We start from the raw sequence: 23451 nt of genomic DNA, 5'->3' as shown, positions 1-23451 counted from the left end.
GGAGGTGGATGCTGCTGTTTGGGAACGCAGTCGTGTAAGACATTTCTGGGAGGCAATAATACAGAAATACTTTGATGACAGACTTTGCTCGTGCATTTCCGAATGACCATAACATTTCAGATGCTATGGAATGATTAAGGGATTTTTATTTGAAATTTGGCGTTTCCATCACTCGTTTCTCATGCGATATTTCAAAGTACGCATTAAAATAGGGTGATGGAAACATAGCTAATGATGCCTAGTGCTAAGTTTATGGTCCTTCACAGAGCGTGTCACACGTGAGCGGTTAATCACGTGCGCCGACATTCGGTTGGATCGTTCTTTTCTCTTTACTGTTATCACCGGCATATTGTCAAAGTGTCTAATTCTAACATTTGGTAATATTTCTATTCAAAATCACGATTCCTCGATTTCTAAATAATAAAATCGTGGCAAAGCAATAAATTCGAATTAATCGATAAAATCGGGAAAATTGCCCAGCCCTAGTCTGAGTAAATATTTTCATTGCGTAACACATGCCAAACAAAAATCCGTCCAAACATTTTCTTGAAATGGACGTCTGTGCTCGCCCTGTGACATCTCTGAATCAGCAAGGCTAACAATTGTTTGATAGTTCCGTTCTAATTGAGGAAGTCAGGGTTGAACAGGTTGAACTGCTGTGTTTTGTTCAGTATGCGTATTGAAATGCCATTTTTCAGGGGCAAGGAAGGAGGTTCTGACTGTTAGAAGTCATTACATCTGTTCAAGAGAAAATCACTTACACACGCAGCTCCTTTCATTGAAAGCTTCACGGAAACAGAAGAAAAAACTGATTGAGACATTTTTATCATAACCTTGGATCTTTTTACAAATAGGGTTTCAAATATTTCTCCTAAGGCTGCAATTTCATCGGCTGCTCTCATTTTCTGAATGCTGTTTTGATGAGTGGCTATAGCAGCCGCTCTGTAGATAATGTTTATGCGCAGATCTCTGTATAAACTGATTTCTTTAACAAAGAGGTCAAGGCTTGATAAGCCGGTATTATTGAAAGCAGATAAAGATGTTATTTGACTAAGAGCCTGTCAAGGTGCAATTTTTAAAGACCAGCATTCTGATCTGATCACTTGAGACCGAGAGACAGTTTCATTCCTAATAGTTTTTCAGTCTTGTTTCTCATGCAGTGCTCTTCAATCTTATGTGTTCTTCAACCAGTTTACAAATGTCCGTCTCCCGAAAACACTCCTGTTATTGTCAGAAATCGTGTTCTGCCTTTGAGCAGATCGGATGCCCGGAGCAATATAAATGCTAATTTTGGAACTATTTACTGACAATTACCAGATAATTGAGTTGTTTCAGTCTTTTTTTTTAATTTTTTTTCCTTTCCTTTCTCAGAGCTGGATAATGCCGATTGGCTACTAATTTTTTATTTTTTATTATTTAATTTTTTTTGGAGGGTATGAAGGGGAAATTCTATTATGATAACAAGAGCGGTGACCTTTTGTGCCAAATCTTAATATGCACATTTGTGAGTGCATTTTTTGCTGTAGTTCATTACATTATCAATTACATTGATGTGTAAGGCTAATAAGAAAAAGCCCAGGTCTGTTCTTCTGTGCTTGGGGTTCAGTTTTGTTTGTGTGTTAATAATAGAACATCGTGCCAATCATTTTGAAAAGAGCATTGTGAGACAAAGGTCTGCAGAAGCCATTTTACAGATTTAGCATCACAATGTGTTTAACAACATTTATTCACTCTCCAGTCAATGGAGCCATAAATGTAATTTTCTGAAATTAAAAATGTGTAATATTTATACACTTTTTATTCATGTTTGATTATAACAGTAGTCTGTCATAAACAGAAGCATACTTTTTTTACATTTACTATTAGTATATGTTATATTGTATATAATTGGAACAATGTAATGCATTATGTAAGCGTTTTTGAGTGTTGCACAAATAAGTTGTTGAATAATCAAACCAAACAAAAACGTGAGGGATTAAAGAGCTCACCAAAATAGATGTGACACATGTGCACTATGTTTCTGTGTGCAGGTATCGAGTGTCCCCGAGGGTCTCGAAACATGCCAGGTGGGATGCAGGTGGCAGAGCCGTACAGTGAGGAAGCCACAATCTTCACCAAAGAGCTGGTTCTTCAGAGAGAGGTAAGGCCCCTTCATATCTGTTCCTGTCATTTAGAGCCTGTTTCTGTCGCCTTAGTCTTCACAAGCTGTTTCTAGACTTTCCATTTCTGTAGTTGACATGACAGTGCCTGTGATGTTTGGTCTCGCTGGTCATTTTGTGACAACTATCTGCCCGTGTCTTTACTGCTGTCTTACTTCACTTGAGATACTCAAGCACACTTGCCTTTTTCTGTCTTATATTCAGAGAATGGCTGTCTGAATGTTTCAGTTACTCTATAAATAATGGTCACAGAAATTACACGTCCAAATCGAGGAACCACAGATGTGATGGATCAGACATTTTATGAGGAAATCACATGATTGCACACTATTCTTACCTTTTCCTCGGGGTGCTTGACGCTGTACGGGTGCTGTTTCTATTAATGTTGTGTGAAAGAGGTTGGAGGTGCAGTCAGGCTTAATGAGAGGAGCTTTTTTAAGAGCCTAATTTTAACCTGCACTTTACAGAAAGTAGAGGTCGACCGATTGATTGGCCGGCTGATTAATTGGACAATTTTTGGCATTTTTTAATTAATCGGCATCGGCCGATTGTGCTGCAAATTAGGCCGATTTATAGGCAGGCGCATCTGCGGGCAGCTAAGCGTTGTTGCCGAACACCGGAGAATCTTTCTCTGGCTGCGCGAGAGACAAAGCAACTCTCACTCTGCAGCCGCTGGTTGTTCACACACAGCTTCAGCTAATGATGGCAGGGCAAAACAGACCGTTTCGAAAGCGTAATTACGTTTTACCCTACTAGAATTGATGCCGGAAAGTTATCCAAACATTGGCCAAACATATCGGCCCAAAAAATCGGCATCATATATCGGCCAGCACATGCAGAAACTCAAGCGTGGCAGCTTGGAGAGAGAGAGCTGCTCGGACACAGTCATGACTCATCCTCATGCGTGCCACCCCAGCTGCCTCTCACAGATCGTCCGAACTCAACAAATGACCTTTTTGTTCAAAACCGCTACGTCTTACACACATACACCCCCGTAGTGTCTGAGTGTGTCTCAGTGTATTTAGTCTCGCTCATACGCATGGTCTGTGAGTTGGCTTACTGTCTTTACCACTTGAGTGATTTATGTCTGGTTGTGTTGTTATATGCATCTCTGTGTGATTCACTTTCTATGTTCAAACTTAGTTTTCCCATGCTCATAAGTCCCCAAGTCATATTACCTGATTGCACCAGCTGTGGACTAGTTAAAACTTGACATAGTTGTGGAGTAAATGAGCACCAAGTCAATATTGTTGTTGTTTATTATTATAGTTATGTTATTATACTATATGTGAAAGAGGTTGGAGGTGCAGTCAGGCTTAATGAGAGGAGCTTTTTTAAGAGCCTAATTTTAACCTGCACTTTACAGAAAGTAGAGGTCGACCGATTGATTGGCCGGCTGATTAATTGGACAATTTTTGGCATTTTTTAATTAATCGGCATCGGCCGATTGTGCTGCAAATTAGGCCGATTTATAGGCAGGCGCATCTGCGGGCAGCTAAGCGTTGTTGCCGAACACCGGAGAATCTTTCTCTGGCTGCGCGAGAGACAAAGCAACTCTCACTCTGCAGCCGCTGGTTGTTCACACACAGCTTCAGCTAATGATGGCAGGGCAAAACAGACCGTTTCGAAAGCGTAATTACGTTTTACCCTACTAGAATTGATGCCGGAAAGTTATCCAAACATTGGCCAAACATATCGGCCCAAAAAATCGGCATCATATATCGGCCATCGGCTGCCCTGATTTCTAAATATCGGCATTGGCCAGTGAAAAACCCATTATCGGTCGACCTCTAACAGAAAGACTGGACACAGGGACCTACTGCTGAGAATTACAAAAGCGACATGAAGCAGGGAAAATAAAAAAGATAAAGTCCTAATCGCCCACAGTGAAACAAAGTCTCGCCTGTTATGGGAAATGAATATTCTTGAGGAAAAGTGTAGGCTGTGATCCACTCAAAAAGTGTGAAGTCTCATTTGTTTGTCAGAGTGCCAGTCCATCTTAATGAACAGTAGATGTTGGACCTGCAAACATTTGTGTGGTTTTAAGATGCTCATGAAAAAATAAATTTAAGCTTTGTTTTCTACAGTGAATTTAATTTAATGCTCGGCTCATAAACATTTTATAAGCTAGAAACGTAATTTTTTTTGTTAATTTTTCATTAAATGTTAGCGTTTCTAGTAGTTCTTAGGTTATATGGCTACTATACATTTTTCTGATTTTTGTAAGACAAACATTTATATTCAAAGTTATATTAAAGTATTTTTTTCATCATCACAAAGAACATTCTACAATGAATCCTAATAGTTTAGAATGTGATAATATATTTAAAATATAATATGTATAGAAAAATTTACTTTCCATGATCTTTCCATTTTTTTGATTATAGGTTTTTTTTATTTCATAAACATTTTCTACAGTGAATATAAATGTTTGTCGATTCTGATGTGGTGAATACGTTTTCGTTTTTTTTCAAAAATATTTTTAGTTTTAAATAATATATGTAATATTGATTAAAAATATATAATGTTAAAAAAGAGAAAGATGTACAAAAATATGAAGTATTATCTGCTAAAGTAAAGTCTTTGAAATTCATTGGCCAAATGGTGCAGGAAACATCAAGTGTGATGCATTCAACAACATGATAAAAACAGATGTTCTCATCAAAATGTGAGTGCCAAATTTCATAATTCTTAAAAAAAAAAAAAAAGAAATTGGACACTGCAATTAAATATTTGGATGCCAAGTGATTAAAAATCAACCTTGTATCCAAATAACAAAACAGATTAGTCTGCGCAATATTTCAGGCTTTGTGTGGAGTGCGTAGAACCATCAGCGCTTTTGTTTTTCCTTCATTTTTTTTTTGTATTTTGTCCCGCTCTCCATACATGCATCTGTGTGTGCAGTGGAAGGCCATTGTGTTTGTATTGCCCACTTTAAGCTGCATCCTAAAAGTTGTTCCTCTCTCAATCTGGCTCTAATCTCTCATGATCTGAAGCACATAATTAAACTGGCATGAGAGGCTGCATGTTTCTTCCACACACACTTCCTGCTTTTGAGGTTTCCGCCAAGTGGAATTAAGACTGTAGGCTTTGGATTTCCTAAAGCACACATAGCAAGCTGCTACAGAAAGAGCGAAAGCATCTGCGAGTGTTTGTGCTTTGATATAGTTGAATTAATATAGAAATGAATCAAATTTGTCAGTTTCAATCTCTTAAAGTTGGAAAATGAAGACAAGAGGAGTATCCTGCTACCTGACCTAAGATCCCAACATGACAACATGAGTTTTTAGGGCTGATAATGTTGTGACAGTATGTATATCATCCAGCAGTTTCAGCCTTGCTGTACTGTTCATGCCTCATATTATATCATATTAATTGTAGTGTTTTAATTTTGTTTGGCATGTAATGTGAAGCTGTTAAAACGAATGTCTGACTTATTGAATTGTAATGAATAATCTTACCCTTTGCTTTGCAATCCGTCCAGTTCCTCTATAAAAAGAGGAATGAAATTATATTTAATTCAGTGAATTACCCAGAAATAGGCATTACCACCACATGGTTATTCAAATATAATTTCCAGCAATACAAACTGTATTTGCATTTATACTCTTACCCTAATATAAAACGTATTCATATTGTGGCATAAGAATGGTCATACCGCCCATGTGATTTGTGAAGACTATTTCAGGTTTGGGTCTTAAATGTTTACAGTGCTGGTCAGGTTGGATCACGCAGTCTCATTTGGATGCCAGATTCAGATAGTTTTTATGCCCTCCAGGCCTATAGTCTGCAAGTGTCCTCCACAGAATTGAATGCATTTTTATTGTAATAGTAACTGTTTTTACCACAAATGGGAAGATTGGGTGATGTGAAAACTTCTTGGCCAATCAGAGGCTTAGGACAGTGCAGTGCACAGTGCACCGCATATGCAGTGTGTGTGAGAGTGTACTGCAGAACACACACTCATATACTGTATATGTGTATAGATACACTTTCTTTTTTGTTGAACTTGATAAGAGATAATAGATTTTGTTTATTTATTTCTCTTCCTGTCCATCTTTTGCTTTCGTGGAGTAGGGCAGAGGCGGTTTGTGTGTGTGCATTCATGCAGTAAAGTGATGGGAAAGAGGACTGTTGATGGCAGCACATGCAGAAACTCAAGCGTGGCAGCTTGGAGAGAGAGAGCTGCTCGGACACAGTCATGACTCATCCTCATGCGTGCCACCCCAGCTGCCTCTCACAGATCGTCCGAACTCAACAAATGACCTTTTTGTTCAAAACCGCTACGTCTTACACACATACACCCCCGTAGTGTCTGAGTGTGTCTCAGTGTATTTAGTCTCGCTCATACGCATGGTCTGTGAGTTGGCTTACTGTCTTTACCACTTGAGTGATTTATGTCTGGTTGTGTTGTTATATGCATCTCTGTGTGATTCACTTTCTATGTTCAAACTTAGTTTTCCCATGCTCATAAGTCCCCAAGTCATATTACCTGATTGCACCAGCTGTGGACTAGTTAAAACTTGACATAGTTGTGGAGTAAATGAGCACCAAGTCAATATTGTTGTTGTTTATTATTATAGTTATGTTATTATACTATATTCAATTACCGTTGACCGGTTGACACACACACACACACACACACACATACACACACACACATATATTAGGGGTGTAACGGTACACAAACATGAAGGTTCGGTACCTCGGTTTTGATGTCACGGTTCGGTATGGTTTCGCTACAGCAGGAGGAAAGGTAAATAAATTTTGTTTGTTTTTTTGTTTTTAAATTAAACAATGGCTTAGTGATTAAATGCCTCTTTCTTTAAATACGTTCAATTATAATTAATATTTTCTTAAGAATAAAAATCTACCTCAGCTTCTGCTCTAAACTGTAGGGAGCCCTTTTACATTACTATAAGGTTACAATTAACAACAGAGCCCAAACTTAAATTCAATTACTATTTATTTTTAACTATAATAATCAACACTCAAGTTAAAAAAGTGTATGCAAGCATGTAAATTGTACACAATGCTGTTTTTAAATTAACTTCTAAATTATACAATTTCTACTTGTTGAAATATAATCATTTGAACAGTGGCTGTTATAACTTGTTACATAAAATGTATTGAAACGTACATTAAATAATTAAGACATCACTAACAGGTAGTCAAATATAATGAGTATAGTCTAATATTTCGCAAAATGCTCTTCTCTAGACTTAATTTCTCTCATGAAGTAACGAGCTGTAACTCTGATGACTTACCTGAGGTAAATGAAATGCTGTGACATTTTGTTTACGACCTGTTTTAATCACGTCTTTCCACGATTTGAAACACTGATTGAGTGATTACATGAGATGTTCATTCGTGTTTATTTCGTGTTATAACTAGTAATAAAGATGAATGGACGATCACGCTAACTTGCGCTCTGTGCTGCCGTTTTAACTGATGCGTTTAGCAATCTGTCACGCCACATCAAAGAGCACCAAAACGGCATTGTGGTCTGAAAATTTAATTATTTGTTCGGTACACATACAAACATTTTCGGTACGAATACGTGTACCATTACAACCCTAATAACTACACATTACAGAGAGCTTACAACTTTCTAGCCAAGTCTTGCTTTGCACCATTTGTTCAGAATGTGGGAAATAAAATTGGCCCTTAGTGTAAACTTTACATTCTAATTTAATTAAGGTTAGCAAACAGCTGGTGCAACTCTATAGAGGTTTTGATGTGGACCCTTTTGACTTATGCCTGTAAGCAACCGTATAGCAACACTCTGGCAACCACCCATACAACCCACATGGTGTTGGCGAGTTTTGCACGGGTGAGCAGCACCATGGAGTTCTGCCATTACATAAGCCGCACATCCCAACATCATTACTTAAGATTATCTCTATTTCCATTTCTACATCTCTCTCACTCTCTCTCATTTGTTCTGTGTTGCTGATCAGTGTAGCCCACAATCTCTCCCTCTCTCTCGCTGAATAATTAATGGTGTGTTTGACAGGCAGGACACACTCTGGGCAGCTGAGCTCCTCTGGGAGAGCTGCTGTGGTAGAGTCACATTAGAGATTTCTGCTCACCACACACATGCTCAAACTGTAGCATATGTCATAAACTCTGCCAGTGGCCTCTTGTTTCAACCGAATGTGGCCGTTCATACATATTTGAAGTACGGCAGTCGTGGGATTTTCAGATTTTTGCTCTGTTTTTCCTGCTGTCGTGATTTTTGAAGTATTAATGTGCTGGAACTGAGTTCATAAGAATGAGATTTGTCTCTGTACTTATCAATTGGGTTCCGCTGTATGATTCTCATCTCTTCTCCAGCTGCTTTTCCAGCCAAGGTTTGACAAAGACAAGTCTTTTGTAAAGGCACATTATTTTTAGATTAATAAATGTGGCTTTTGAAAGTGATTTCAGCCCTGTGCAAGATTTTAGGGTTGAGCCGGATTTTAAATGAGGTAGAAATTGAATCTGAAAGCAAATATTAAAAGGTCTCTGAACTCACTGATCTGATATCACAGTATCATGTGTATTAGTAATAGTGAAGAGCTGCAGTTGTTTCTGTTGTTCAGCGATCACAAGAGCTGAGTAATGATCCAGTCTTCTTGAGTATTTCTCCCTCTCTCTATCTGTATCTTATTTTATGCGTAAAGATCATTGATCCTGTTTCCTTGCAGACTGGCTATATGAGAAACCAGTTTGACCACAAACCTGACCATAGTCATTTCCATCTTAGCTCTTTCTGCACATTAAATGTTTTGTTGCTATGGTTAAAGTATTAAGCCAAAAGTGAAACTTTTGTCATTTACTCACACTTGTGTCATTCAACACCCATTTGGCTTACTTTCTCAAGAGAAGCACTAAATGCATATACTAGTTCATATTTAAAGTGTCACTGATGAAAGACATTAGGTTGAACAAATGATTTAGTTTTGGGGTGAAATATCATGTCATATGGATACTTTGTTAGAAGCAAAAACCTGAATGGCGGATGTTTATTATAGAAAAATATTAGCTTACTGTTTTTTTATTTATTTATTTATTTTTTAAGTTCACAGTAGAAAATAAAATGATTTGCAGTCCTGGAATTATGAGATTGCATTTTGGTGCCTGTATATTTTATGGCTTCACTGTATAATGTTAATATACCAATCTACCTGAACTACCAAACTCTGCTGTTTACTTTAAAAGTAAACAGCAGAGTTTGTGTATACCCTAAAAAAAGGTATGGGTATATAAAATGTATACCCTAAAATGACCTAAAAATAACCTTAACACATGAAAATAATAATACAGGTGGTTCACTGAAATAACACAAATGTAGCACAGAACAGTCTAATGTACATTTATTGATTACAAAAGAGAATTATAAACATAATAAAACAAACATAATTGTATGTGGTATCATTATAAATATGATGATAATTCATAGTTTTTATTTTCTAGTTTTTATTTCCAGAAACACATTTGACCATATTTTACAGAAGAATAAAACTCTTCTTTTCCATACCCTAAAAATAGATTTCAGCTGTCAAGCTCCAATTGGACAAAAATGCATCATGAAAATACCAAATGTATTTAATATGACTCTCATCCTTTTAAGACAAAAGGTTTTCTTTAGTGCACCTGAATATTTATTTTCTTTGAAACCCATATCAAGAATATTTGAAGCTGAATCAAGGGACGGTAGCAAAACAGAATGGAGTTTATTGATGGTTTTTATCTTATGTTTGTAAGAGTGAATATGTGGATCCCAGAGTGTTCTCTGCAGTTCAGGCTGATATCTGCTTCAATCTGTAGTTGTTTCTTCTGCTCTTTGCCAATTTTTCCGTAAAACTCCTCTCGTCTTCTCTTTTTCTTATGTGATTTGAGAGAAAGCTTTTATGAGCTTTTTGTTCTGTGAATCTTTTTGTGTTTCTCACCCTCATATCTCTCTGTAACTCCGTCTCAGTGCCACAAGTCTGAGAGTTTTAGGCAGATCTCTTGTCTTCCCTGGTGTGAATGAACTCACCATTTTTAAATACCCATTTTGTTCACTTGTCCTTTGCCCCCTTTTTCCCCTCCCTTTTCCCCCCTCCCTCTCTCACTTATTCCTTTTCTTGCTTTTGTTGTCTGTTCATGGACTGGCTCAGTGTTCACTGTACGAGGAGCTTGCAGGGTTTTTCAAGTTGCTAGTTTGTTGCTAAGTGACTGGATGGAGAGAAAGAGAGACTGAAAGGAAAATATGTGTTCACTCTTGGCTCTTCGCTGTGTGAAAGCCTCTCTCTCTCTCTTTCTCGCTCTCTCTCTCTCTCTCTCTCTCTCTCTCTCTCTCTCTCGCTCTGACCCCCTTGTGAGGGTGACATTTTGTCGTCTTTTGAATTGAGGACTGTAATAATAAAGCTTAGAGTCTTGCTTACCAGTTCTCACTTTTTCTTTGTGCTTAGAAAATAATTTTTTGTGTTTCTTTTATTTTTCTCATTATCTGGTGTTCTCTGAATAGCATGGTTTTTGTTGTAATTTGTGGCAGTGTCGTTTTAGTAGGTCATAGAACTAATATATTGAATTAGCTTATTTTCGGTTTAGGTTAACGTTTAGTAATTTATGTGCTTTTGTCATTATTATTATTTAAATCTATTTCTATTTAGCATTAGTTTATATTTATTCTTTTAATCTATTTGTAAGATTTTAAATCGTATTCTTTTAAGTTTGTTTTTCACTGAAAAATAAATATATATATATATATAATTTTAGCTCTTTTAGTTAATAAAAATGATTTTTGTAGTTAACACTGTTTTGCAGTGATCAGATTGAGATTTTGTATATACTGTATATGCATTTATTTATAATATTACAGTAATATGAAACGGAGGACCACAAATTTACCAAAATATTGGGATAATGATAATCTCTATGGATATACACAGCCTTCTGCTGAGTCTGTGTGAGAAAATGCAGATTAATGTTATTTGTTTCGGATACTTGCTTGTATGATTCTTCCCATGTACCTGCATTTCTGAGCGCCATGATCTGGGAATGTAGTTTCATGGCAGTGCTCATGTGAGTGTGAGATGAGGTGAATGTTTCCTGCAGAGGGCACACAGACCTCCACTGAGCCTAAACTCAATGCAGTGTGCACACAATTAGCCTCCCAGCTATTTTTTTCCCCTGCTAAAATAGAAGCAAATTAAAATGCTGTCATTACCCCTTCCATAGAGGGAGCTGTGTCCTAAGAATGCTGGCCGTGCAAATGAGACACTGGTGGCTTTTTCAGAGGCCCCTGTTGCAAAAGAAGCACTCACCGTTGTGTGTGTGCTGGATGAAGATGCAGAATGGCATAGAGCTCCATGTAGCATGGTCCTCCATGACGAGATCTCTAACGAGATTTTCCCGCCTTTGGATGAAGTGGTTGTGCCTTTTCAGTGTATATTTGCTGAAAGATTTTAGAATTTGAGCTGTTGTAAAGATTTCAAACAGTCTTTATACTTAAAAAATTAACATCCAAAACATCTTGCTGTTTCTTTGTAAGCTATTGTGAAATTTACTAGCAATTTTTGAGTGAAAATTGTTTCTACACCATTATTCCCAATGTAGAAAATTGTTCTTCTTTTTATTTATTTAAAATGTAGAGCACAGTACTGTATTTGGTCAATATGAAACTGCATTCACAAGTCTATTTTACTTTCGAATTTGTAATTGCAACTTTACGTTTTTTTGTTTGTTTATTGCCACAAACTGTTACATTTAACATTAAAGAGACGGTTCACCCAAAAATTAAAGTTGATTCATTAATTATGCACCTTGGTGTTTTTCTAATGCTGTATCTTTATTTTTTCTGATCAAAAAATTAGAGATTTGATCAAATATCCATTCTAGCTAGTTGCTGTCATTATATAAACCAGCACAAGTGTGATTTTTCTTTTTCTTTTTTTTCTTGTTTAATGGTTTGAAAAAGAAGTAATGGTATATGGCATTAGAACACAATCCGTGTATCATTCGATCATTCGTTTTTTGATTTAATATTACAGTAGGCCTATGTATCATGATAAAAAAAAACGACTTTACAGTTTGGAAATACTTTAGGCTATAGCAAATTATTTTGCGGAACCCCTATCACTTTAAGAACCGCTGGTCTACACAGAAGAAAGACCTGTCTAGACTCTGCCCCGGTACGAGTTGTGTCGAGCAAAAGAAAAGGTCTGTTTGATGAGAAAAATATGAAATTGATCAAATGGGTTATTAATCCGTACAACTGCAGCAGTGGAGGACTATTATTCTGCTGCGTGATACTGCGGAAGAACTGATGATGGCACGGTTTGATCTTCGGCTGACCAATCAGCAGAAAGGGGCGTTTAATTCCCGCCCACATGTAGAAATCGAATATTCAAGCTGTTTATTCATTTTTCCACCCATGAACGAAAAACGAAAATTTAAGCAGAATTGTAGTTTTTCCCTTTTTGGAAAAAAACGAAAAAGGAGCCTTTTTCTAATTTTTCTACTTTCAATATTAAATCAAAAAACGAATGATCGAATGATACACGGATTGAACACCAGGGTGAAAAAAAGACTAATTTAATTTTCATTTTTGGATGAATTATCCCTTCACCTGGCATTAAATTGCCATTAGTTATTGGCAAGATTTTAAAAAAGACATATTGCCAAAAACATTACCCAAATAATTGGCTAAAAAGCTATTTGGTTATTTGTTTACCATTGCTCATTAACCAGCATCCATATATGCTATTTAAATAGGATTCATTCTGATTTCATGTTGACTAAAGATTACTATTAGTATATTTCATTCATCAGCATTCAGTAAAACTCCAGTGACTGTAGAGCTGTCCTCTTTTCTCCTTTAGCGTTTCCAGGTGCCAGCAGTCAAATCCCTCTGTGTCCTTCCAAACAGAGGAAATGCCCTTCCAAGAGAACCCCACTCCACATACTCGCATACACACACACCCGTTGTCTGTTTTTATTAAAGAGGACATGGGTACACCGTTCATTGTGATCCGTTTTTCATAGCTTGTCTTTCTTTACCCCAGTAATGTCACCATGACCTAAATACCATTTCCCCTTAAACTTCCTGTCTCAGGGCTCATTTCACCCAATAAGGGCTTTCTATTTTGTTTATATGGCAATTCATTCATTTCATACAAGGTTCCCTGGGCTCGGTGGTTAGCACTGTTGTCTCACAGCAAAAAGGTCCCGGTTCGAGCCCTGGCAAGGACAGGAGGCCTTTCTGTGTGGAGTTTGCATGTTCTAACTCTGTCTGCGTGGGTTTACGCCGGGTGCTCCGCTTTCCTCCCACAGCCCAAAGACATGCAGGTTAGGTTAATTGAACATTCTAAATGGTCCCCGGATGTGTGTGTAAAGACAAGACTTGTGTATGGATTAACTGGTTCTCGCCATGGATATAGCCATAGATGCTGGATTGGCGTTAAGAAAGAAATAAACAAACATACAAGGTTCCCACGCTCTTGGAAAACATGGAAATATCAGTTTTAAAACAATTGTTGGTCACACTTTATTTTAAGATCCAGTTTTCGCTATTAACAAATCATTAACTACGACTTTTGCCTCAATAAACTCCTAATTTGCTGCTTATTAATAGTTAGTAAGGGAGTTGTTAATTTTAGGTATTGGGTAGGATTAGGGATGTAGAATATGGTCATGCAGAATATGTGCTTTATAATACTAATAAACAGCCAATATGTTAATAATAGGCATGCTAATAAGCAACTAGTTAATAGTGAGAATTGGTCCCTATACTAAAGTGTTACACAGTTTTTCTTTTCTTTTCTTTTTTTTTCTAGGCCTGGAAAAGCAATGTAATTTAATTAATGTTGTAAAAGTAAAATAAAAAATTCTGCATTTCGTGAATATGAATAATGCATAATACATTACTATTAAAAAGTTTGCGTTGATTAATTGATTGGTGGAAAGTCTTACCAGTCTTATTTTATCAAAAATGCAATAAAAAGTATTGTGAAATTATTAAAATTACAATGACTAATCTTATTACAGTACAGTTACAACAACTAATAATTATTTCTGTGATTTCAAACCTGAAATTTTAGCAGCCATTTCTCCAGCCTTCAGTGTCACATGATCCTTTAGAAATAATTCTAATATGCTGATTTAGTTACATTTCTTATTAATGTTGAAAATAGTTGTGCTGCTTAATGTTTCTGAGAAAGCTATGATTTGTGATTTTCCAGGATTCGTTGATGAAAAGAACAGCATGTAATTAAAATATATAAATATTTTGTAACATTATGAAAGTCTTTACTGTCACTTTGGATCAATTTCATGCATCTTTACTGAATAAAAGTATTAATTTCTTTCCAAAAAAAAAAAAAAAAAAAAAAAAAAAAAAAGTACAGTCCTAACTTTTGAACATTAGGGCATGTTCTGCTCTAAAATAGTTTGTGATTTCATACTTCGATTTGCATTTCAAAACATGTTTTAAAAACATTCAGACGTGACAAAGAATCTCAGAAATGCTGTGTCTAGGTGGGCAGCTCACTAGGTTTTGTAATGGCGCTTTTCCACTGCATGGTACGGCACGGTATGGTTCGGTACGGTTCTATTTAAAGTGTTTAAAAAAAAAAAAAAAAAAAAAAAAAAAGTACAGTCCTAACTTTTGAACATTAGGGCATGTTCTGCTCTAAAATAGTTTGTGATTTCATACTTCGATTTGCATTTCAAAACATGTTTTAAAAACATTCAGACGTGACAAAGAATCTCAGAAATGCTGTGTCTAGGTGGGCAGCTCACTAGGTTTTGTAAGACGTGAATAATCCCGCCCACTCTAAAGCGGTACTGAACTGCAGTGGAAACGCAAGCCGAGCCGTGCCGAGTCGTACCACGCAATGGAAAAGCGTCATAAGAGAGCCATTTCTGCCGTGACCCCTTTCAGAGCTCCAGCTTTGATCAACTTCCTGAGGTGAAGTGGCCTTGAGATGGAAAGATTTAGTTAGTCTTCATTCACACTCCTGCCCTCGACCCATGGCCCTGTAGCTGGTCATACATGTTTGTGCGCTTGTTTTATAAGGCTGCTAAACTGATTCAGTGCTGTAATCCAGACGGCCATGTTGTGTGCCCACCATTCTCAGCTGCTTTATGACATGTCTTTACTGGGTCGGGTCACACACACACACACACACACACACACACACACACACACACACACACTCATAGCAGCTTTATTGTTCTCCGTCCCTCACTCCTCTCCGGCTTTTTCAAGACGGTCTTTAGCTTGAGCCTGATAGAGTGACAACAGAGTGATAATTGTCGTAATTGCTGAGGGAATCAAACAGCACAGCGGCGTTGATGTAACGCCCTTCACCATTTCCGTCCTGTCATCTCACTGTCTTGCTCTTTTCCAGTGGCTCGCACTCATGCGGCGCAAGCGTAATCTTTTAATCAATGATATCGAGCCGTGTTATTGTGGTTAGGAGTTTTATTCACCTCCTTCAATGGTTGAGTGTGAAAACCTGTGGCGATTCCTCGTTTTGAGGAGAATTGAGATATTATGCCTTTCTGAAAGGTGCCGTCGTGTGTGAAGGGGCCATTATCCACTAAAGAGCTGTTGGGTTAATGCTTGTTTATACGTGTATAAATGTGTTTATGTGACGAACAGCCAAAGGTGGAAGTTTTATAGGAGCTTCTAGCGCCAAATTGAATGGCTCCCATGACAATCAGGTTGCTGGTTGCCATGGGAGCCTCATCCTGGTCTCTCCTTTGGCCCATTCACACTTGACAGCTGTCATCTCACACACACACACACACACACGCGCAGATTTCCTCAAGCCAACCTTCCTCTTCCCCTCCCGTGTTTGATCAACACCATTGCATTCTCTCCTCATTTCACCCTGCATCTCCTCCTCCTCCTCTCCTTTGATCCCATCTCCCATCCCTTTTCCTGTCCTTCATTCCGGCAGTCTCTTAACTCCCCCATGTGTGCTCACTTATGGGTATTCCAACTTTTCTAGCTAATTAGAGTGTGTGCAGAATGAAGCGAGTGTGTGTCACGTTTCAGGTCTGTCCTGAAGTTCTAGTCCCTGCTGTGGGCCCCGGGGGCCATTCTATCCTCAGGAATCAGCTCTGGGAGTGTAATCTTGCAGTAGCTTACTCAGGCAGACAGAACACCCCGACAGCCCAGAGGAGAGGGCCTAATCTTCCACGCAACGTCAGCGTTCCTCCACCCCACGCGGCTCGAGAAGAAGGGCAAGCAGGACAGAATCCTTCTATAGAGCTTCAAATCGGCTTGATTTTTCTCCTAATAGTGCGTAAAGAAAAGATTCATTTATCACTTTATTCAGGGTCAGAAATTCATTTTTGAGCATAGTGGCAAGAATGCTATCCAAATTGTTAATGCCCTAGAAATTCAATCAAATGTACAGAGACTTTTTTTTACATTTTATTTAATTTTATTTTATTATTTATTTATTTATTAATATAGGGTTCTTTCTATTTCAGATTTGTTTCAGACATACATATTACAGTTGGTGCTGAAGATTAGATTAGATTGTTATTTACATTTATTTGCATATATAGATATTGATATTTATGTTATAGGTCTAGGTATGTGTTATAAAAATGAACTAATAATGATAATCTAGTATAATATTGTTAGATATAATATATTGCACTATAATCAAATATTTTTGAATTCAGTAAAAACAAAGTTATTTGTTTGATGTTGTTTGTTGAATTTTTCCATTCTGTTGTGTTCTATTATATTGTTCTATTCTATTCTATGCTATTATACTTTATTGTATTTCAATTTATTGACACACATAGATGGATATTGATATTTCTGTTGATATTAATAGGTCTAAGTAAGTCTAAGGATGTGTTATAAAAATGTATCGATTATGATAATAGCTATAATAGATTACACTATAATCAAATATTTTTTAATTCAGTTCAAATTTATTTGTTTAATATTGAATATATTGATGTTGAATTATATTATATTATATTATATTATATTAATATTATATTATATTATATTATATTATATTATGTATGTCGAAGCATGTGTCATAAAAATGAATTAAAAATGATAATCCAGTATAATATTGTTAGATATAATAGATTGCACTGTAATCAGATATTTTTTTAATTTGATATTGATATTTGATATTAAATTTGTTGATGATGAATTTTTGTTATGTATTATATTATATTATATTATATATTATATTATATTAACATCTGATATTTCTGTTCTGGGTATGCACATGTTGCATAAAATGAATTGATGGCGAATATTATGTTAGTTTTCTTTAGAATTTGTTACATTATAGTAGAATATAATCAATAATAGTTTTGAATTCAGCTGAAACATTAATAATACAAATATGATATTAATGTAGTGTATACTGAATTGGGGCACATATCTTAAAGTATTTAGCGATATAGTAGAGAATAGAGTTCATTGGAGTGTGTTTGTAGTGAAGTGTCTGGGTCAATGTGGCTTTGTTAATGTAATGCAGCCTGTAAGTTTGTCACGGACGATTGTTCAATTACTGTTGTCCTGTATAAGTGTCTATCTAAGCCTGTAATGGTCTCATAGCTCTCCCTTTAGGCAGAACAAGAGCTGTGCGAAGTCACATTAACAAGATGGCTGACCCAACATTAAACATTACTTTCTGATACTTGCATCCATAAACTTCCAGCAGCACTATTGACTGATGATGCAAAAGGCAAAGCTATCAAGGGTAATTGGCAAAAAAGAGATACCATATGGTCTAGATCATAACGGTTGTTAATCCAATCCAAATAGTTCTCTGTTCTGCTTGTGCGTGCGTTCGGATGAGTCTGTTAGCGCTGTAGCGTGCACGATAATAATACAAGTATTAATGGCAAAAGCATCTGCCTCTTAAAGAGCTCAACAAAGAACACAGGTTTCACACAAATGGGTTCGCAAAAAACATGCTCACGCTTCTGAAAGTCTTCTCATCATTTGTGTTCCAGCCTGCGCCTATAAATGAGTTCTGCACAACTTAAAAAAGAAAATGGAAATAGCTGCAGCTATGCTGACATTTTTGCTCAATTACACTAATGAGAGCATTAAGAGCGTGTGCATTTGTGGCTCCGCCAGCCAGAACTCTGAAATGGAGCTTTTTCACGCCTGAGCAGGGAGGTTCAGAAAGCCGTCTTAACTGCAAAGTGCACACTGACAGCAAGATACTCACTAGGTATGGCCAGAAGAACACCATTGCTCTTTTTTCTCTTTATTGCTTTTCTCAAACGCATTCCTATGCCAGGATGCGGCTGGAATTTGGCCGTCCTGTTCTTTTTCACCTCTTTAAAGTGATCTAGTTAGCTTCCAGTCCTTTGTGTTCATCCCCACAGGTACATTTGCCTCTGTGGCTTTGTCTTTTCTGTACTTCTAACAGGCTGCTAATGGCTGTTTGTGTCATGATCTAGATGCGTTTGCGTGCCTCGTGCCAGCGGAATTGGGAGGTGAGCCATGTGCCGGGGCTGCTCGATTCACCCCTGCCGAATGCCAGCGAGATGCCCGACGTTATCCGAGCATCTTGCGCACAAGACTTGCGCCGTCTGCCAGCGCGGTACGAGAAACCTGACACTGGACGCGTCTTGCGCCACGGGCCTGGGGGCTAAGCTCTTGATGTTTATGTTCTGCAGGAGAAGCGTGGGATTTGAGCTAGCGCAGGTGTACGGCAAGCCAAGTCGGTGTTCTTACAGGGTTTTGCTAGCCATCTTAAAATGGAAAATAGTGTAAGCATGACCCCTTTCTGGCGTAGTCTATGCATCAAGTGCATCTTTTCTTTTTCCCAGAAGCCTCTAGGATGCTGGCTTAGATTTACGGCTGTATTAATCTACTCTTATGTATCTGGCACTCTTGGCATCAGCGCTCGCATCTAGAAACGAAGCCGCCGCCGCTCGCCGTGCTGTCACCTGAGCTGATTTAGCAAGTGCTAACCTCCATCAGCCAGGAAATGTCAGGCTGCCCTGGGCTGCATTTGTGCACCGCTTCCTTCAGGGCAATGCCTGCTGATTAGAGCATGTGCCTTTCAGCGTGTTCTGAAATATGACCCACTTCGGAGACGTGGCTCGTGTCAGTGTGTCTACTAGTTTGCCGCACTTTCCTTTAATTAGTATGTCACAGGTGAATGTAAACAAGCTAGTACTGATGTTCATCCTAAGCGGCGCCCCCTGTTGGTAACATTTTTCTTTCCTGAAAAACAGTGGGCTTTAAATGCTTTTCACTCGTTTTTATTGACGGGTGCTGTGAGATTTCTCTCTGAACTTTTAGAGTCTGGTAATGCTGATGCAAGGATGCACCAGATATGTCTTCTACAGTGGTGTGAAAAAGTGTTGGCCCCCTTCCTGATTGCTAAGGGTGGCCCAACCAGTTATTAGGTTTAGGGGGCAAACACTTTTTCACACAGGGCCATGTAGTTTTGGATTTTGTTTTCCCTTAATAATAAAAACCTTCATTTAAAAACTGCATGTTGTGTTCACTTGTGTTATCTTTTACTAATATTTAAATTTGTTTGATGATCTGAAACATTAAAGTGTGACAAACATGCAAAGAAATCAGGAAGGGGGCCAACACTTTTTCACACCACTGTATTTTCCCTGCAGGATTGCCGAAGGAAGCCCATTCTGAGAGCTATGGGCAAAGAGACGAACATAAACGTCTTGAGCAGAGGTTATAGTGTCTGTCAATCACCGGAAGCAAAGTTAGATCACTCGATGGCCATCTTGGCAACACCCCAGGGAGCTTTTTTCTCTCTAGCTAATGGGTATAAAACACAGCTGATATCCACTTAAGAGAGGAAAGACCAAATTCTCAAACGGTTAAGGCTGTTTGAATAACATCAAATCACGAATTTCTCTCGTATCTAAAAAAAAAAAAAAAAACCTGCAGAACGCAGCTAATCCGTGTTCTGCCAAAAAGAAAATAAATTTTTTTTAAACAAAAGGCAGGGTGTCTTATTCTACAGCTAATATATTTTTTTTCTATAGCTACTTTGTTGTTTTTACAGCTGTATTTTTAGCAGAAATTGTACTTTTAGGAGGTACAACAGCTTGTCACTGTGGCATCTTTGTAACTTATTTACCTCTAAAAGGTTAATAGTAGTACATTAAGGGTGATATTACTACTCTAAGGTACTTATATGCATCTTTTGGGGAGTAGATACAGTGTGATTTTTGAACATTTCTTCAACGTTGGTTGTAGGTAACGTGATGTTGTCAGTATGGCAAATATAGTACATCCATATTGAATTCATACAGACTTAACAGTACATAATTTCTTAAGAGTTGAGAGTCGATACTGTCCATACTTTTTACAAAACATTAGATTTTTGAATGACAGCAGCATAAAATGAGTTTTGCTGCTCTCGGCATGTTGGCCTGATAAACACTTCCTCTGTTGGTTACATTCTTCATTTTGCATTGTTCTGTGTGTTTTTACGGTCCTGTCCATCAGAAAATGCATTTTTGCAGAGCCTTGCTGTTAAGACTTTATAAAGTATATGAATACTCATTTGTGTTTCTCAAACGATCTAATTTAGAGAGTCTATTTTCATTTTTTTCCTCTCTATTTTTCAAAAGCATTTATGTGGGTCCATTAAAAACTAGAGACTGCCTGTGTGCTCGTAAAACCGTCTGAGAATTGTATAAATGCTCTCACTGTATCCTAATATATTGAATTTGAATCCATCACCTTGAATACGGCATTTACACTTAAGCAATTATGCACAGCGTCCTAAATGGTAACAATAAATAAGAGAAAAATTACATTATAGCTTTTAAAGAACTACAAATCCCATGATGCACCAACCTGGTTAATATTCCTTCATCCATTACATTCTCAATCACTGATCTTTAAAAAAATGAATTTGGAACGCACAGCCTGCTGGTCAAAATGTTCAGAGGAATGGTAGTTTTGTTTTTAAAGACAGACAAATCGTTCACAGCAACAAATTAACGTAATATGTAAGACAGCATTCCAAACGGCCCACATTTTTACACGTGCCTTTTCTCACTTTCTACCCCCTCCGTCTCTTATCCTCCTTTTTTGTTTTGCTGGAAGCCATGAGCTTATGCCACTTTGACATAGTGAATCAGAAGGGGTTTGATAACTACTGTCTTGGGCAGCCACGTTGTTTAATTTCTCCTTTTTGAAGTCGCAGGAGCTGTTTGTCAGTCATCGGGGGAAAAAAATGCAAAGTGCACCAAATGGAGTCGTTTTGCTGCAGTGCTTGTGCTCGACCCAGCATCCTGCATCTGAAGCACATGCCCTCTGGGTCACGTTTTAAACATGTCGAGGACGGAGGGGGCACAATTCTTCCTCAAGCTTCTTCCATTTGCATGAAGTTAAAATGGAACAGGCTGGCACCAGCTCCCTCTCAAAACCCATACGACACCAGAGGCATGTGAAACGGCACCAAAGAGATATGCAAATGTGCCATGGAGAGGGGCCTATAAACCTCAGATAGATTTCTACTTTAAACACTCACCAAGGGCTGTGCTGGTGTGTGCATGCGTGCTGACAGTTTTACTACCTGCATTGTCTACTGAGAACCCTTGTTCTGTGTTTTTGGTCTTCAGGCACACATAATGATTTTATGGCGATCTTTATGCGAAGCGAGTATTATTTGTCCGAAGAGTTACTTGATTTGCGACTGTGTGAAGATATAGAGCGTCTACGCCTTTGTGTTTTCTTTTTAAGTGCTAGTGTGCTTTAGTATGCCAGCTCAGAGGTTAACAAATGGTGAGACAAAATCTGTGCACCGGCCATTAACCGTAGACAGAGGCATCTGAATTAATGACGGGTGACTTGGTACCCCAGCACTGCTTTTCATGTGTTTACTTCATGGGTAATTGGACCCTCTTCTCCCCCTTTATGGGCGAGGGTATGAACAGAACAAAACAAAACGTTGATTAACTGTGCTGTCTTTCATTTAGGGGCCTTCGGTGGCCTTCATAAAGCCACTTCTTTTATTTTCGGCCAGAACTGAGGCCCAGACAGAAGTGCAGCAAGTTATCATCTGTTCAGGAGCTCTCTTGGGACCGCCAATGAGAAGGTCAGACAATGACAAATGCTCTGTTAGCTTTTGTAAAAGGGCTGTTTTGGCAAATAATGTAAGAATGTACAAATATTTCCATACAAACCAAAGCAATCTAAGCAGTAAGCATGTACGAGGCAGATTATAAATATACATGGATTGTCAGAAGTGACCAGTTGTGTTCCTGTAGCTCAACTAGGATGACGTTAGCAATGCCAAGGTCATGAGTTTGTTTTCTAAGAAATGCATGGGCTGATAAACTGTATCTTAAAGTAGAGCTAATGTTTTTTTTTTTCTCAATCAAAATAAAAAATAAATTATTATATAATATACATAATTTGTTGATAATGCTGTTTATAGATTTTGGAGCTGATACTATCACTACGGTTCACTTTCAAAACTTTTGGCACCAGATTTAAGAACTAATTTTATAAACAACAACATTTTAACCGAATCTATGACCAGCTTAGTATGATTCTCAAATTAATGATTTTTTTTAAACAATTTTTTGTTTTAGTGAATCGAGACACTTTAGCATGATCAGAGTAGTCAAGACAAACTTAATGGCTCTTATGAGTTGGTTCTTATAGTTTAAAGCATACAATTTGCTGTTATGTCCTGCCTAAGGCATACAACATTTATACAAACTAATGAATAAAAAACAAATGGTGCCACATTTTGTTTTTGTTTTAGTGTTCAAAATATAGTATACAGAGTGTAGTTATTGGGTTACATGGTAATTATTGGATCAAATTGCAGTCTCTTAAACTGTAAAAAAAGTATTTTTGCAAGAATGTTTAAATTATTATAAAGTGTATCATCTTTTGATAATACAATAGAATTTATATTTTCTCAATGTGTCTTTTTTAAAACCACTAAAAATTAATGATAATACTTAGTTATAAATAGAAAATGGCCTGTTATTAGCCATTTGATCGGCCTTGGCGATATAGCAGTCTATCACTTTTAATTACCCTAATAAATAAAACACATCTTTTATATATGGGGGACAGAAATAAACTGTTGATGACCCTTTTAAGCACCAGAAATGAACCCAAACAGTAGATGTTCTCACCATTAACAGCACCATAATGGAGTCATACCCTCCCTGCAAGGTATAAGCCAGGTTTCTGACCCCATCTGATCCCTCATTTCAGGGTGGTCCATCACTGGCCTGACTACCTACATTATATCTGTACTTTATCAATGCCCCTCCTCAATTTTTACACCTACACTTTTACAGCCCT

At 37.5% G+C, this 23451-nt stretch overlaps 1 protein-coding gene across 1 annotated transcript in view; it reads left to right on the top strand.

The window, feature by feature from the left end:
• The window catches only part of LOC107695859 (staphylococcal nuclease domain-containing protein 1-like), a 200156-nt gene that overhangs the window by 75950 nt on the left and 100755 nt on the right, over positions 1-23451 (top strand). Inside the window, exon 14 of the mRNA XM_016495938.1 lies at positions 2031-2140. Within this exon, the coding sequence (XP_016351424.1) occupies positions 2031-2140 (110 nt within the window). The remainder of the gene's footprint in view (positions 1-2030; positions 2141-23451) is intronic.

Source organism: Sinocyclocheilus anshuiensis, unplaced genomic scaffold, assembly GCF_001515605.1.
Source record: "Sinocyclocheilus anshuiensis isolate Anshui unplaced genomic scaffold, SAMN03320099.WGS_v1.1 scaffold538, whole genome shotgun sequence".
Classification (NCBI taxonomy): Eukaryota; Metazoa; Chordata; class Actinopteri; order Cypriniformes; family Cyprinidae; genus Sinocyclocheilus; species Sinocyclocheilus anshuiensis.
Note: the sequence above shows the minus strand (reverse complement) of the source record. Positions and strands in the feature narration are given on the sequence as shown.